Source organism: Chanodichthys erythropterus, chromosome 12 (genome assembly GCF_024489055.1).
Source record: "Chanodichthys erythropterus isolate Z2021 chromosome 12, ASM2448905v1, whole genome shotgun sequence".
Taxonomy (NCBI): Eukaryota; Metazoa; Chordata; class Actinopteri; order Cypriniformes; family Xenocyprididae; genus Chanodichthys; species Chanodichthys erythropterus.
The window spans coordinates 52,221,898-52,239,368 of record NC_090232.1 but is presented as its reverse complement, the minus strand read 5'-3'; the positions used below and the strand labels follow the sequence as shown (position 1 = coordinate 52,239,368).

Genomic DNA, 17,471 nt, shown 5'->3' with positions numbered 1-17,471 from the left:
TATTGGAGAAAAATGGTCTCTTGCTGGTGTGATCTCCAAAAACACTCTGGTTCAAGTCCAACTTTCTAATTCATTTGCCAGTTTATGTTCCTGATGTTTCTCCTTTGTTGTCTCCCGTGTTGGACTTTTTTTACTCTTCTGCTGATCAGCCATTGTTATGTGTTCATCTCATTCACCAGTGTTTGTCATCTGCAATACAAGACTGTTCAACTAAGTTACTTGCTCCTTTTTGCACCGGATACTCACTGTGTTTTCAGTAAATCATGAGATTTGAGTTCATTGCTTGTGTTGTTCTGTTACAAATATGTCATATAAATATAAAGAGCTATACAAGGGCTGAAACCCAGAGGAGGAGCCTGAGAATCCGACAGATATATAAATATGTTTCATCCACAATCACTCAAGGCACAACACAAACAGTGAGTTGCTGTCTTATACTTTATTTACCTCAGACATTTATAGTTTGAAAAATAGACATAATATGAACATGTTTATATTACTTTCTTGGATAATCTCTCCTCAGAAGATCACAGATTCGATTTGAGAAGATGTCAGTAAGTTCTTCCATAACTGTATATTCAATAACTACAATTTTTTTCACCTTCTTCTCATTGTGATGTTCATCTCTTTCTCACTGTCTTGTGTAGATGTTGGTATTTTTGGTGGTTTTTGTCATGATGAAGAAATGCCAGCCGACTGTTCTGACCTTTATAAAGCAGGAGAAACACACAGTGGGATTTACACCATCTATCCAGCATTGGATATTCCTTTCTGGGTTTACTGTCACATGATCTGAGATGGGAAAGAGGAAGACAACGGAGGATGGACAGTACGAATGTGACTTTAGATCATTAAACACACATCAGAACATACATTATGAATCATATCTTCTATATAAACCCATCACAGGTGATTCAGAGGAGAATGGACGGCAGTGTGAATTTCTATCGGCCGTGGAATCATTACAAGAGAGGATTCGGGAATGTGAAGGGCGAATACTGGCTGGGTAAGATCTCACAGCGTGTGTCCGTTTGTGTGGATGAACATCTGAGTGTGTGAACAGGGCTGGAGAACATGTACCAGCTGACACGTAACAGGAAGTACATGCTGAGAGTGGATCTGGAGGACTTTGAAGGAAATAAAGTTTTTGCTCTGTACTCATCCTTCTCTGTGGATTGTGAAATGGATGGGTATAAACTGCATGTTTCAGGTTTCACTGATGTAGGAGCAGGTAGGACACTTTCATTTACACTCATGAAAAAATGACTCTTTATGTCCTCACAATGAACAGAAGTTCAGCACCTTTGACAAGGGCCAAGACTCCTATGGAAATAATTGTTCCAAATATCATCTCGGGGCATTTTAGTATGCAGCCTGTCACGATACAAACCCCAGTGGTGTGTATTTATGGGTAGACGATTCCCCCCATCATGCTATTGGAGTTGTTTGATACAACTGGAAATACAATTACGCTGTCAGTATGAAATCCATCAGCATGAAGATCAAATGTATGTTTTAGACTGTTGCAGAAACAGTTGAATTGCTTTCCTTTCCACTATCAACTGTGTAACCAGGGCCTAAAATTAACATTTGCCAAGCGCCAAATGCAAGTAAACATTGGTGTCGGTGAGTAAATGAAACGGTGTCGATCGCCAGTTAGCCGGTGACATTTTTATGCATTCTAGCAGTGCAATGTTGTGAGAACATAAACATGAACAACACTCAGGACAGTCGGGTCAGTGCTGCTTCGTCACCACAGTTTAAGCCTTGCCTATTTAAATATTAAAACGCAAGAAGATGCAAAAAGGAACTCAACTGATTACTCCGAAGCACACGCCCAGGAATCTCAGACAGCATGCAAATACAGAATTGAGCTCTCTTTCATGTCTTCTTGTGCTTGAACAGACATATTCAAAGAAAATTGTCTCTATTCAGTGTGGGTCAGCAAAAGTGAGCATCGAGAACGCATATTCACCGCTCATGAGCACCCTTCTGAAACCTAAAATGACAAATAGGACACCCTATGGTCTTGTGGACTTTACAGCCATTGTAAGTCCACAAGACTGAAAGTGCATATGAAGAGTGTAATTTGGGACAGGGCTTTAAACATAAACAGTTGAGAAAGAAAACACGTGTGTAACAGTATATTGGATCCGTGCATTGGCTTTTAAAGTGACAGCAGCCCAATAATGTTAATCAAACAACAAAAGACAAAGAGAAAATCACTCATTGCTCTTGAATGAACAGCTTTTGTCACTATAATATGGATTAATATGTTTCATGGCTGGTTTTCACTGGCCGTTGTGTGTAACTTAGTAAATCATGTGGGAATATCACTCTCAAAATCATATGGCTGTTTTTTTTTTTTTTCCTTACTTGTATTCAGTCATTCTTTTAATGTACTATTGAAATGAATCGACTCATGCATTTTCAATAAAACACATTGTGACCTAATGTGTTTCTTACTGTAGACATTCAAAAGATCATTGGCTGGTTAAATTATAATGAATTCAAGAAGGTGCAAACTGCAGGTCTGTGCTCATAGCTGTTTTTAATGAATATGAGATACAAACATTGGCAATTGTCTTTATTTTTACTCTTAGGTGCCACCCATTTTGGCAAGAAAGTGCATAAATTACATTTCCGAAGTAAAAAATATTGCTGGTCATTGATTTTTACACACGTAACCACAATATCTTTAGAATGTGGACAGAGAGTTTACAGTTCAGAATTACTCAGACTAATTCAGAGATATATATATATATATATATATATATATATATATATATATATATATATATATATATATATATATATATATAAGCTCAAATACATTGAAAATACATAAAAAATATGAATACTGTTTAATGTATAAAATGTTTGTGGCTTTAGTAAATGAGCCTCAAATCTGTGGATGTTGCCTCTAAAATTATGAGCTATCTAAACATTCATCCGCCAAATAGTCAACATTGCAGTTTAGTTTCTCTCCATTAAAGGGGTCATGAACTGTATTTTATTTAAATATATAATGTTCTCTGATGTCCTCTTATCATATTATGAATATTTTTACATCAAAAACATCCTTATTTAGAAGTAATAATAAGCAATTTTCTATCCCGTTTGTGCCCTTCTCTTTCAATGGTCTCGTCATGTTTAAGACTTGGAAGTAAACGCCCACTTCTATTAGTGGGTAACAGTTTTGCAAATTAAAATAATTTTTAATGTCACCCGCCATTGCACGTTTGGAATTTTTTTGAATACTTCCGATGTTCAGCCATACATGTTTGAGCCAGAGTCTGATCCCGAATCGGAAGACAACGAACCTACACCTCAAATAAAAGGATACAGCAGTCTGCGAAAGCTTGGTAATAATTAATCATCTTTATTTATATTTATTCATTATTCCTTATGTATCTGTGAGGTAGTATTGTATTTTATCACATTATATTAGAGTTAAAACAAAGACGGTACAAAAAAGTTGAAAACATTTGCCAAGAATGTGAAACATTTATGCATATTACATATGCATTGAAGGTGGCAAATAAAGTTTAAGTACTTGGAGTTTCCACAGTTTTAGTAACTTAAGTTGTTTCGTGTAAATGAACTATGAATAAATGTACCATCGCTTGTCACACTAATTGATCATACATTCATAATTTTCAGTAAAGTGAGTACATTTCAAGCGACCTTTTTCAGACGAAGCTATAATGACACATGGTCAAAACACGGTTACTCACACTTGTGTTGCGACATACTGACTGGTCCAGTGTAGTCGTCACTGCATCATCTTTTATTTTCTGAACTGTGTCTTGTTTAAAAATGAATTCACAGTAAAATAAAGTGAAGAAACGAAGAGTGTCTTACTGACACGATCTGGAAATCTCTTCCCAGACAGCAACATAGTGTGCCCCAGATTTGGTACATGTGGGCCGGATCTGGGCCACATTATGTTGCTGTCTGGGAATACAATTGTATTTACTACTACATGACATGCACGACACGGTGGGCGGGGCTAAAGAGGCAATGATGTAGAGGTAGGCGTGGATCTTCTTCTGCAGAGGCAGTCTTTTGTCAAACTTTGACGTAATAATGTGACAAAGTCTGAAACACGTCTTTTTCTGAGCTTGGTTTCAATAAGCTGCTTTTGGACTAACAAGGAAATTGAGTTCTGAAACCTACATGATATTTTTATAGTACAATGACCTCTTACATCTCTAAAGATCAACGAAAATGTTATTTCCCAATTCATGACCCCTTTAAAATCCTTGGGATAGATAGATAGATAGATAGATAGATAGATAGATAGATAGATAGATAGATAGATAGATAGATAGATAGATAGATAGATAGATAGATAGATAGATAGATCCCTGATCATTAGTTGAATGTCACTGGGCCGTTGAAAACACCTCCTTGAAGAACATGGGACTTTACAGTTCCTCCATCTGAAGTTTTAATATTCTGTGTAACTCCAGGTATCTGACGAGTTACAGATGTCCCACTGGATGAAGCTCCACCTCCAGCAGATACGTCCTCTGGAAGTGATGGAGAGACACAGAAAGAAACTCAGAACAACAGCTTAGATCAAGTACTACGGATGCATATAGTCAGGTCAAATAGTACCTTCTTGAAGTTTTCCCTTCAGTTGTTTAGCAAGCTCATTTTGCTTAATGCTTTGTAGCACTCTGACTGCAATCTTCCCAGCATCTGATGTGCCGTAGTGCTGCACCATGAGATCCACAACATCAATGTAATCAGCTTTCTCCAGCTTTCCTCGAGGAATAGGGTTGTCAACGTTCCACAGGTGCCATTTGAATTCTTTGAGCTCTTTTTCCAGTAGATCATTAAGTACATCAAGAAGAATAGTTTTGGTTGTAGCCATTGTGTGTCACTCTATGGAAATATACAACAATATAACAGTCTTGAATGATGTGGAGTATGATCAGCCTCAATGCTCAACCCAAAGATACACCAACACAGTTTTGGTGCTGTTCTTAGTAGGGGAAACAGTAGCTTGTCATTTCGTTTGATATAAATATCCACACAATAATCACAAAAGATCATCACAATGGCGTATATCATGACAATCATAATCTATTAAGAGTTAAAACATAGTAGAACCTCATTTGCAATGGTGAATGACAGATCGAGACTGTAATACTACAGTTGTCCACTAGAGATTGTATCTTTGTTGAATGGCTGAAAGATTCCTGTTTTCATTTTTGAAGGTAACATTTTTGAACTAGCGTGTATTTTTGCATGCCAAAATAAGTAGATACTCAAGATTGTTGACTTTGCAATAAAATCACATAATATGTGGAAAGATATATGGCGACTGTATGACCTAACCTATGAGCTTTCGCATGCTTAAACAGTGTGACTGCGCATGTACAGTACGAGTTTACAGATCAAATATTACAGATTAAACCTATATATGTACAACTGTAACCTTTCAGCTCTTATGAACGCTTAAACGCCTCGGCAAAATAAAGCAGCGTAATTTTTTTCAGCTCCTTTTGTTTGTTCTGAGAGACTGACGTCACAAGTGTTCCCTTTCGATACTTCACTCGTACTGCGTATGGGAAAGGTCTCCCTTTTTCCCCGCTGCTGAAGCCTTTTTCAATAACGCAGTGTAACTGCACCGTCATTGGTTCACTCATAGACAAGTTGTTGAACCAATGGCGGCGCGGCATAGCTGCGCGGCCTATGGCGACAAAGCGCGCGAATATTCCCGCCGAAATGGGCGGGGTATAGGGCTATATAAGCAGGCGTTTCGCCATAGGATTTCAGTGTTTTCTCCTTCAGCGACGACATCTACTTCTCTTCGCTGATCTCCGCCTGAAGCCGAAGAAGCTCGCCGCCTTCTGCTCTCGCCGCCGTCTGAAGAGGCTCCCGCAGCGGACTCGCCTGGACTCGCCGGTGGAAGAAAGCGCCGGCGCCCTCGCGGACTGCAGCTTCTAGCGCCGTCGCCGAGCCGCCGCCTCCCGCTTCCCGCTTCCGGCCGCTTCCTGTGCGTCCCCTGCCGCCATCCGGCGCGCCGCCTGAGAGCTTCATCCGCGGCTTAAACGCCGCTCTAAAGAGCGATTTCCAGCGGTTTTCACCGCTTTAAGAGCTTCCGCGGCCCTCGCCGCTCTAAAAGAGCCACCCAATTGCCGTTTTCACGGCAGCGGCGTCTCACGATGCCCCGCCACTCATGTGGTACTTGCAGGGCCCCCCTGCACGACGACGATGGACACAGCGAGTGTGTCGCTTGCCTGGGCAAGCCCCACGCAGACGGCGCGCTCGCTGGAGACTCATGCCCGCACTGCGAGTGTATGAGTCTCGCTTCCCTGCGCTCGCGGGTCGCCTTCTTCACTGAGGGCGATCTCGCCGCTCGCGCCCTCCCGTCTCCTTCCTCCCGCGGTCCGGCGAGGAAAAGACAGCGGGGTAGAGCGACTCAGCGCCAGGAGTTGAGCGAGCTCACGCCGGCCCAGCCCCCGCGTGCCTCGCCCTCTCCTCCCAGGGAACTCTCTCCAGTTCTGTTCTCTCGCCCTGAGCAGCGTCCCTCCGCAGAAGCGAGTGACCTCGTCTCATTCGGGGGAACAGACGACGAACAAGACGACTCCATGTCTCTTGCGGCTTCCGAAGCGGAAGGATGGGCTGGCGAGCCGGAAGACCCCGCTCCACCGCCTCCCTTGGAACCCATCGAGCATGGCCAGGGCATGGATGCCGAGCTCTTCCGCATCCTGTCTAGAGCCGTTGAAGAGCTGGACCTCGAGTGGGCCCCTCCAGAGGAGCCGTCTCGCAGCCGCCTGGACGAATGGTTTCTGACAGGCCGCCGCCAAGCACCTCGCCAGCGTTCAGCGCCCTTCTTTCCTGAGGTCCACGAAGAGCTGACGAAGTCGTGGCGCGCTCCTTACTCTGCCCGCCTCCACACTACGCACCGCTCCGCCCTCACCGCCGTCGACGGCGCCGAGGAGAAGGGATACGAGCGCTTGCCACCCCTAGATGAAGCGGTGGCTGCTCACCTCTGTCCTCCCGCGGCTGTGGGTTGGAAGGCGAAGAGGGCCCTTCCTTCCAAGCCCTGTCGGACCACCTCTACTCTGGCTGGACGGGCTTACACTCGGCGGTCCAAGCTGCCTCTGCGCTCCACACCATGGCCATATTTCAAGCATTCCAGGCCAAACTCCTCCGCTCTCTGGATGAGTCTGGAATCGACGCGCCAGCCTTCAAAGATCTCCGCAGCGCCACGGATCTTGCCCTGCGAGCTACGAAGGCTACGGCCCAGGCCATCGGTCGTTCCATGGCCAGCCTGGTCGTGTTGGAGCGCCACCTGTGGCTCAACCTAACGGAGATCAAAGACCTAGACAAGACGGCCTTCTTAGACGCCCCGGTCTCGCCTTCTGGTCTCTTCGGGCCTGCAGTGGATGGCTTCACTGAGCGCTTTACTGCCGCGCAGAAATCGTCTCAGGCTATGAGGCATTTCTTGCCTAAGCGCTCCAGCTCCGCTTCTGCGTCTAGCCGCCCCAGGACTGCGCCGGCTCAGCAGAACAAACCAGCCCCACCTGCAACACAGGCAGCGCCGCCCCAGGAGCATCGCCAGCGCTCGCGCCCTGCGAAGCGCCCTCCCTTCCCGAGGCGCCAGGGACCCCGGCCCAGGATTGTGCTGGACCCGGTGCCTCCGAAGTCGTCCTGATTCGTCGGACAGGAAGAGGATGGGGGACCGTCCCGTTACGACCGGACCACCCCAAAAGCTCCCACGGGTAATTTCCCCTCCGCCTCGTTTATTTCCGGGCGTGGGAAACATACTCCAAGTGACAGCTGGGCCCACACCTGTTGCGCCCACTCCAAACGCCGTTTTCACGGCGGACAAATTTTACCTCATCACAAAAAGAGCAAATTTCCTCTTCCACCCCTCGCGGTGTACGACCCTCTCAACGGCGGTCTGTCACCCAACATTATTCAACCCCTAGCCACTCGGGCCGAGGCCTGGCAGGCCATCCCCGATGTGTCAGAATGGGTCATGGGGATCGTAAACCAGGGCTACTCGCTCCAGTTTGCACGACGGCCCCCCGCTTCGCCGGGGTGCTTCAAACATCGGTCAATCCGGACGACGCTCATGTCCTCCGGGCCGAAGTCATGTCGTTGCTGGAAAAAGGAGCTGTGGAAATGGTTCCTCCGTCAGAGAGCGAGACAGGCTTTTACAGCCGCTACTTTCTGGTCCCCAAAAAGGATGGCGGTCTCAGACCCATCCTAGACCTCAGGCTTTTGAATCACTCCCTCATGAGACGGAAGTTCAAAATGCTGACGCTGAAGCAGATCCTCGCGCACATTTGCCCCGAGGACTGGTTCTGCTCGCTGGACCTGAAGGATGCGTATTTTCACATCCAGATAGCCCCCGTCACAGACGATTCTTGAGATTCGCATACGAAGGGGTGGCATACCAATATACGGTCCTGCCCTTCGGGCTGTCTCTGGCTCCCCGCACTTTCACCAAGTGCATGGACGCGGCGCTTTCCCCTCTGAGACAGATGGGAATCCGGGTTCTGAATTACCTCGACGACTGGCTCATCTTAGCCCGTTCGCGAGACGAGCTGGAACGCCACAGATCCGTGCTCCTCAGCCATCTACAATGCCTGGGTCTCAGGGTCAACTTAGCCAAGAGCTCGCTATGCCCCACTCAACGAATTTCGTTTCTGGGAGCAGTTTTCGACTCGGTCCGTATGACGGCAGTAGTCTCGCCAGAGCGCGCCCTGGCAATTCAGCAGCTCACGGCATCTGTCACGAACAAAGCCTATCTCCCTCTGAAGTTTTTCCAGAGGCTGCTAGGGCTGATGGCTTCCGCCTCCCCGGTGCTGCAGCTAGGCCTTCTTCGGATGCGGCCTCTTCAGTACTGGTTGAAGTTCCGGGTTCCTCCCAGCGCATGGCGGCACGGCCGCCTATGTCTCAAGGTCAATCGGGCCTGTCTTCTAGCCCTGAAACCTTGGATGGATCCAGTATGGTTCCAACGCGGAGTCCCCTTACAGGCGGTCTCACGGAGGACGGTGCTCTCAACAGACGCCTCCAACTTGGGCTGGGGCGCTGTGTGCGAGGGCAGACCGGCCTTCGGCTCGTGGAGCCACGAGGAAAGCCATCTACACATCAACTGTCTAGAGATGCTAGCAGTGATGAAAGCCCTTCAGTTCTTTCAGGCTTACTTGACGGGACGTCATGTTCTAGTTCGGTCAGACAGTATGACGGTGGTGTCATACCTGAACCACCAAGGCGGTCTTTCGTCCAGCCGCTTATGCGCTCTGGCGAAACGACTGCTGGAATGGGCTCTTCCGAGGCTTCAGTCGCTCAGAGCGACTCATGTTCCTGGCAGGAACAATCTGGGTGCGGACATGTTGTCACGGAGCAACATCCCCTCCGACGAGTGGATGCTCCACCCCCAAGTGGTCCTCACGATCTGGGAGTTCTTCGGGAAGGCAGAGGTAGACCTCTTCGCCTCAGAAGACAACTCTCATTGCCCAACATTTTTCTCGAAGGAAGTAGATGCTCTGGCCCACACATGGCCCAGCACGCTCCTTTATGCTTTCCCTCCGATCGCACTGATCCCCCAGGTCATCAGGCGTATCAGAGAAGACCAGCACAGAGTCCTTCTGGTGGCCCCGCTCTGGAGGAACCAGGTTTGGTCCTCAGAGCTATTCAGGCTCTCTCTAAGAGCCCCGTGGCCGATTCCCCTGAGACGGGACCTCCTCTCTCAGGCAAACAGAACAATCTGGCACCCACAGCCGCAGCTCTGGGCTCTGCACCTCTGGTCCCTCGATGGGAGCCGACTAGCCTCCCCGAGGACGTCCTAAATACCATTTCTCAGGCTAGAGCCCCATCTACGAGGCGCCTCTACGACCAGAAGTGGTCAGTCTTTGTTGATTGGTGTTCAACACGCAACATAGACCCTGTGGAGAGTGACGTATCTTCCATACTGTCTTTCCTCCAAGAACGCTTGGAAATGGGGCGCTCCCCTTCCACGCTTAAGGTTTACGTAGCAGCCATTGCAGCGTTCCACGCTCCTATTGCTGGCCAATCGGTGGGACGAAACGGGCTCGTGATCCGTTTTTGAGAGGTGCTAGGCGTTTGAATCCTCCTCGCCCTCTCACTATTCCCTCCTGGGACCTCTCGTTGGTCCTCAGGGCCTTGAAAGGAGCCCCATTTGAACCAATGGGTTCAGCCGACCTCAGGCCCCTAACACTAAAAACCGCTCTGCTACTAGCACTAGCATCGGTAAAGCGTGTTGGCGATTTGCAGGCCCTCTCTGTGAACCCTGCATGCCTCGAATTCGGGCCTGGTGACTCTAAGGTCGTTCTGAAACCTAGGCATGGCTACGTCCCCTAAAGTGCTCTCAACTCCGTTTAGAGCTCAGGTCATCTCGCTCTCTGCTCTTCCTCCCTCGGCGGACGAACCAGAGCTGCAGCTACTCTGCCCAGTCAGGGCATTGAGGACCTACATAGACCGATCACAGTCTTTCAGACTGTCGGATCAGCTCTTTGTTTGTTTTGGCGGCCGCACCAAAGGGTCTCCGGTCTCGAAACAACGCATTTCCCGTTGGATAGTGGATGCTATTAACCTGTGCTACTCCTCACTGGGCACTAATTGCCCCATAGGAGTCAGGGCCCACTCCACTAGAGGAATGGCTTCCTCGTGGGCTTGGTCCAACGGAGTTTCCATCCAAGACATCTGTGAGGCGGCCGGCTGGTCTTCGCCGTCCACCTTTGTCAGGTTCTATCACCTCGATGTCCCGACCTTACAAGCTCGGGTCCTGTCGGTGTGATTAGCGGCTTCCAACAGGTCCCGCTTCACGCCACCATAGGAAGTATCTTCCTTCAGTGTAACCATGGGTTCGGTTAGGCTTTGCCTCCGCTTGTCCTTTTGCCCCCCTCTGGGTGGCCAAATGCAAGCTATATCGTTCCCAGCCGTGGCACGGCGTGGTTGAATTCGTTCCCCATACGCAGTACGAGTGAAGTATCGAAAGGGAACGTACTCGGTTACTAACGTAACCTCGGTTCCCTGAGATACGGAACGAGTACTGCGTCACTTGCCGTGCCACGAGGCTGCGGCTCAGGGTCGTCGCTTCAGTCGATTGACACTGAAATCCTATGGCGAAACGCCTGCTTATATAGCCCTATACCCCGCCCATTTCGGCGGGAATATTCGCGCGCTTTGTCGCCATAGGCCGCGCAGCTATGCCGCGCCGCCATTGGTTCAACAACTTGTCTATGAGTGAACCAATGACGGTGCAGTTACACTGCGTTATTGAAAAAGGCTTCAGCAGCGGGGAAAAAGGGAGACCTTTCCCATACGCAGTACTCGTTCCGTATCTCAGGGAACCGAGGTTACGTTAGTAACCGAGTACGTTTTGCTGGTGTTGTCAAAAATAACTTTGTTTTTTTGTTTTGTTTTGTTTTGTTTTTTTGTTTCCATGCACCATGTTGATCCGGTGAAGTTACACCAGAACAATTACACAACAACAGATTGAAACATTTGTCAGTATCTGTGTAGGTTTTAAACGTGTAATGTTAAAACGGATGTCATTCGTCTTTTACATGTTTGAAACCTGTTAAAGAAAAGACTTACTGTATAACTAGACCCAAAATATTATAATCTAGATACTGTTACTTGCGACGACTGTACTGAAAGACTTTTGCGTCTTATGTAAGACTTATTATGAAGGAAATTAATGTTGTACTTACACAGTTGAAGGTATAGTTGCAGCGCTTCCTTGTTTTCTCTCTTCGATCTCTTTCACTTTAGTACTCTTTTCTCTCCTTTTGAAAAATGCTCTGCCGCGCTATTGGACAACTTTATAAGTGAAGCTCAAAATCTATTAAAATAATTTACAAAAATCAATGTCATTACACTTTAAGATAAAACTGGAAACATTTTGTTAGTCAGTGGTTTAGTTTATTTACTATAATTTAAGTCAAATTAGAAAGACCTTAATATTAATTGTGATGTCTATTTATATATTCATCTTTTTTGTTAATGACAGTGGTTTCACGTTTTTCACTTGTATAAATTCAAACCTAAAATATTTTACTCATTACAAAAAGTGAATAGATGTAACACTCACAATCAAATTTCTTTGTAATTTCAAAGTTTATTAGTAATGCAAGTGTTGAAAAAAGCATGTATGGTTAAAAAAAAAAAGAGGATTTACTGATAGATTTATATTGCACCAGCCATCTGAGATGTGTATATAATTATTTATATACATCTATAATCTAGAAATATAAAAATCAGAGAGTTAAAAAATAATCGGAGTATTTGAAAAGCAGTGACTTATCCTGGAATTGAGAATCTGAGCACAAGTATCAATCATTTAACAATGACAGACTTCAAGATTGACCCCTATAACAACATTATTCCCACACTGTTAATGTTAATAATTGCATTATGTTCACAGTAATTTGGCAGGCAATAACCCAGCATGCATTTATTTCACAGTAAATATCTGACTACATCATTGTAAAATAATCCTGTAAATCCTGGTAATTTGTACAGTGCCGGATTCTCTCTGAAAACCTGGATATGTGAGGAATATATAAGAGTGAAATTCAGAATGGGAAAACTGAAGAACATTCCATTCCTGTCATGTTTTAGAATCCTGAAATTCAATTATTTGATTTATAATAATTTTGTTAATTTAATCTGTGGACAGTTTCTGTAAATTAAAAACATTTGTTTTTATACCCAATGTACCATTTTTGTGAACAATGATGAGCTTATAGGAGTCAAAATCATTGAGAACTGCTACTGTAGGCCATCCATCTGCCCATTTCAGCCCTGCTATTTCATCTGTCCAGTGACGTTTACTCAACTGTGTCTCTCTACAGCGTTTACTCGTGGCTTCTGTCCATATCGCTAATGTTCTGCGTCAGCCGATCCAAAGCAAATGTTCAGACCTCAGCCCCAAGGTCCTCCTCCACCATTTCCATCTTCATCATCATCATCATCTTTTTTGTTGTTCTTCTTTTTCTTCTTGTCCTCCACCTTGTATTTGATTCGTCGGATGGGGTCGGTCATACTGCGCATTTTTCCCTCATCGAACTCCTCGTTCATCATGAAGTTCCTGTCGATCAGCTCCGCCCCTTCCTGCCAGTTGCGGTAACAGTCCGGCCCCAGCGTGCAGATTTCCGCCACGGCATCGGGCGTTAAGACGGAACAGTCCGGACGCAGCACCACCACCCTGGGCAGATCCTGCACCTCGAACATCACCCCCAGCTCCCTGCAAACAACACAAACATGATGCTACTGATGGAAACACAGGTTCATAAACTTCAGTAGATTAATGGCTCTCAACCATTTTGTCAGAAACAGTATTCAAAGATCCCATCACTGGAGGCTAACTAGAAGTGTCATTAAAGACCAATAACACCCCTTTGACAAGATGTAACATAAGTCTCTGGTGTCTCCAGAATGTGTCTGTGAATTTTCAGCTCAAAATCCCCCACAGATCATTTATTAGAGCTTGTCAAATTTGCCCCTATTTGGGTGTGAGCAAAAACACACCGTTTTTGTGTGTCCCTTTAAATGCAAATGAGCCGCTGCTCCCGCCCCCTTTCTAGAAGAGGGTGGAGCTTTAACAGCTCAACAACAACAAAGCTGGAGAATCTCACGCAGCCAAAATGATGAAAGTGTTCAGCCTTACATTGTTCAAACCGGAGTCGACACTGATGGAGAGACTCAGGAAGAAGTTACAACTTTTAGACGTTTCTGAATGGTTAGTGGATAAATTGATGTAGTTGCTGTGGAGTTGATTCAACTCATCCACTAGCATGTGCCGTCATGTTCATCTTTTGTGTTGAATTGATCCTCGTTTGTGAAGCAGTCCGGTGTAAAATGACGGCATGACAACAACACTCTAAACACTCTAAAGCAGCCCAACATGGCCCCGCCCCTTTGTTGTGTGTTCTCGGGGGTGGGGTTTATGTAAATTTTAGGGTTAGTGATGTCACTAACCAGGGAAGAAGCTTGTTGTAGTGTAGTTTTATGTTCCCCCGAAAAACTTTGTGTTTGCTCGCAAAAGTTATTTAAATTACTATAGTAAGTAGGCTACATATTATGTACAAGCAGAATAGGTCTGTAGATTTTCACAAATGGCTCTTCAAAAAAATGTCTTATTTTAAGTAATTAAAAGCCATCTTGCAGACCCTTTTGACGTGTGCTGTGTGGACCCGACCCGCTGTTAGAGAACCACTGTACTAGAAATCACTGTACTCATATTTTACATGCTATTCTGAACAAAAAGCACACACTTCCTGTAGGGGTCTTCGTAGGGCAGGAACAGGCAGCGTTTGGGCAGCTCCTTCAGGAACTTCTCCTGCTGCTCCTCGGACGAGTCCAGCGAGATGTACAGCAGCACCAGCTGGGCCGATCGCTCCACGTAGAACTCGTCCGTCAGCTTCTTGAAGAAGCCTTTGAGCGTTGGCGCGAAGTCCTGACACTTCTCACACTCGCCCGAGCCGAAGAACAGCATGAGGATGCGGTTCTGGAGCCGCAGGATGATCTCGCGCTCGGTGTCCAGCTCATCTTTGTCTTTGTTGTTCTTCACCAGAACCTTCCCCAGGAACAGGTCCACCATGACAGCTTCTGAAGAGAGAGAGCGGGTGCTGTTTTACTGAGCAATGCTGGATAATATAATGTGTAAGCCAACACTCTAAAAATGCTGGGTTAAGAACAACCCAAGTTGGGTTAAATATGGACAAACCCAGTGATTGGGTTGTTTTAACTCAGCGGTTGGGTTAAATGTTTGCCCAATGTGCTGGGTAGTTTTATTTAACTCAACTATTGTTTAAAAATGACTATATGTCTGGCTTAAAATAAACCCAAAATAGGCTGGAAATTAAAAATCAGACACATAATTACTAGAGGCAACAATAATAATCAAAAGGTGAACATTCATTAAAAAGCAATTTAATACATGTTTATTATTTAATTATTATTCATTAAACATATTAATAAATGTTATTTTCCAACCTATTTTGGGTTCACTTTAAGTGATCAATAAAGTAATTTTTAAACATCAGTTGAGTTAAATAAAAACTACCCAGCAGGTTGGGTTAAAGATTCAACCCAACAGCTGGGTTAAAACAACCCAATCACTGGGTTTGTCCATTTTTAACCCAACTTTGGTTGTTTTTAACCCAGCATTTTTTAGAGTGAAGGTTAGGGCTTTCATTGTGCATGAATTTGAAGGAGAAGGCAAACATACAACTAAAATTTGATCTAATCTTAATTACAACAACTGACTGCTTAACACAATCAAGAAAGAAATTGCACTCTAAAAAATGCTGGGTTAAAAACAACCTAACTTGGGCTAAAAAAGTAGACAAACCCAGCGATTGGGTTGTTTTAACCCAGTAGTTGGTTTTAACCCAGCGGTTGGGTTAAATATTTGTCCAACCTGCTGAGTAGTTTTATTTAACTCAATTATTGTTTAAAAATGACTATATTGCTTGCTTAAAATGAACTCAAAATATGTTTAATAAATGAACATTTATTAATATGTTAAATGCATGATAATTATACAATAAACATTTATTAAATTGCTTATTAATAAATATTCACCATTTGATTATTATTGTTGCCTCTAGTAATTATGTATATTATTATATTTTTTAATTTCCAATATATTTTGGGTTCATTTTAAGCCAGCCATATAGTCGTTTTAAAACAATAGTTGAGTTAAATAAAACTGCCCAGCGAATTGGTCAAACATTTAACACAAACACTGGGTTAAAACAACCCAGTCGCTGGGTTTGTCCATTTTTAACCCAGCATTTTTTAGAGTATATGCATTAAATTGATCGAAACTGACACTAAAGATTTATAATGTTACAAAATGTTATATTTCTATTTAAAATAAATGCTGTTCTTTTAAACTTTTCATTCATCAAAGAATCCTGAAAAAAAATGTTTCCACAATAATATGAAGCAGCAGAACTGTTTTCAACATTAATAATATTCATAAATGTTTCTTGAGCATCAAATCAGCATATCAGAATGATTTGCTATCTATTTTGAATGAGTAATGATGCTGAAAATTCAGCTTTGATCACAGGAATAAATTACATTTTACAATATATTCACAAAGAAAACAGCTATTTTAAATGGTAAAAATATTATATAACATACACTATTACAGTAACATTACAGTCAGAGACGCATACATTATTATTATTATTTTACTGCAAATGTAAAAGTAGGCATAGACAGCTAGACAACTTTTACAGAAATATTGCAGTACCCATTTAAACATGAAGCATTAAACCATTTATTAAGCTGCATGTTGCATCTACAACCCTAAAATCTCACTTACTGCAAGATATTATCAACATAAAAGCCACAGCTGACGCACCTTCAGTGACTGAGTCTGGCTGTGGATCAGAACCGAACCATCATGAGTTCAGATGGACGAGGTCCGGCAGGTTGACCGTGTCGTTGTTTCCCTTCAGCACATGCACCGTTCACAGAGATTAGGCTACACAAGGTTAAAGCCACACCAGACAGTGTCTCACATCCTTCAGTCAGTGTTTATTTACTCTCCCGTCAGAGAGATCTGAGGATACAGCGGACAGACCACCTAATCTACACCAAACCTCCGTCATAATCCTATTGAGAGACAGAGAGAGAGAGTGGAAAGTGAGTGAGAGTGAGAGATTAGTACCAAAAGAGTCTTCTTGGGGTGTTTAATCTGACATGCGATAATTTAAATTGACTATCAAAAGCAAAGCATTTGCCGAATGCATCGCTGAGATTCAAAAAATGCATATTTGTTTCACTTCAATGGTGAAAAAAGAATCATGTCGCACTCAGGAAGGATTATGGCCATGTCTGTCAGAGATCCCTTAAGCCTTCTTGGCTGAAAATACACCAAGACCTTAATAATCCAATAGAGAGAGGGAGAGCAGGGACAGCAGGGGGGTGGCAAAATGATAGTGATGGATATATAGATGAGTTTTAAATGGGAAATGATGATGATGCATTCAATAATACACATGCAGAATAAGTCATGTGAGTTTCACCTGAGCTCTCGGGTTTCTCTCCTACTAATGCTGCTCATGCTGTGAGATTAACAATGACTCTGTACTGATCCAGGGACGATTAATTACATCTGCAGAGAGCTATTTGAGCCAAACCCTGCAGGCAAAAAGCATATTTCTCTTTTTTACAGCCATTCAAGTGTATGTTTCCTGAACACTGTATATATAACATAAAAATAAATAAATAATACAAAAAAGAAAGACCAAATTCAATTCCTTAATTCTATTTTGTATTTTTACACCATATAATGTTTTATTTATTAAAACCAACTATAAATGTAATCAAGTTAGTGTTTGTGTGCATTTTTATGTTTATTTCAGTTGTGTTTCAGTAGACACTGTTCACAGACATGAAGATGTACCTTTAATTTCACCAAGCTGATTGTACTTGGGTAAAGTTGGTTTTATATT

General features: G+C 44.1%; 2 protein-coding genes and 1 pseudogene across 2 annotated transcripts; 1 reads left to right on the top strand and 2 right to left on the bottom strand.

The window, feature by feature from the left end:
• Positions 1 to 685: 685 nt before the first annotated feature.
• On the top strand, positions 686 to 1,519 carry LOC137031787 (microfibril-associated glycoprotein 4-like; annotated as a pseudogene).
• Positions 1,520 to 2,830: 1,311 nt separating this feature from the next.
• si:ch211-114l13.9 (uncharacterized protein LOC796649 homolog) lies at positions 2,831 to 11,781 on the bottom strand. The gene is made up of 3 exons (XM_067403063.1): positions 11,709 to 11,781; positions 4,624 to 4,893; positions 2,831 to 4,535 (listed from the first exon to the last, which is right to left on the bottom strand). Exons 2-3 carry the CDS (start codon positions 4,880 to 4,882, stop codon positions 4,378 to 4,380), a joined length of 417 nt encoding a protein of 138 aa, XP_067259164.1. The 5' UTR covers positions 4,883 to 4,893; positions 11,709 to 11,781; the 3' UTR covers positions 2,831 to 4,377.
• Positions 11,782 to 12,766: 985 nt separating this feature from the next.
• On the bottom strand, positions 12,767 to 14,599 carry nxnl1 (nucleoredoxin like 1). The gene is made up of 2 exons (XM_067403058.1): positions 14,274 to 14,599; positions 12,767 to 13,243 (listed from the first exon to the last, which is right to left on the bottom strand). Exons 1-2 carry the CDS (start codon positions 14,597 to 14,599, stop codon positions 12,922 to 12,924), a joined length of 648 nt encoding a protein of 215 aa, XP_067259159.1. The 3' UTR covers positions 12,767 to 12,921.
• Positions 14,600 to 17,471: the final 2,872 nt, after the last annotated feature.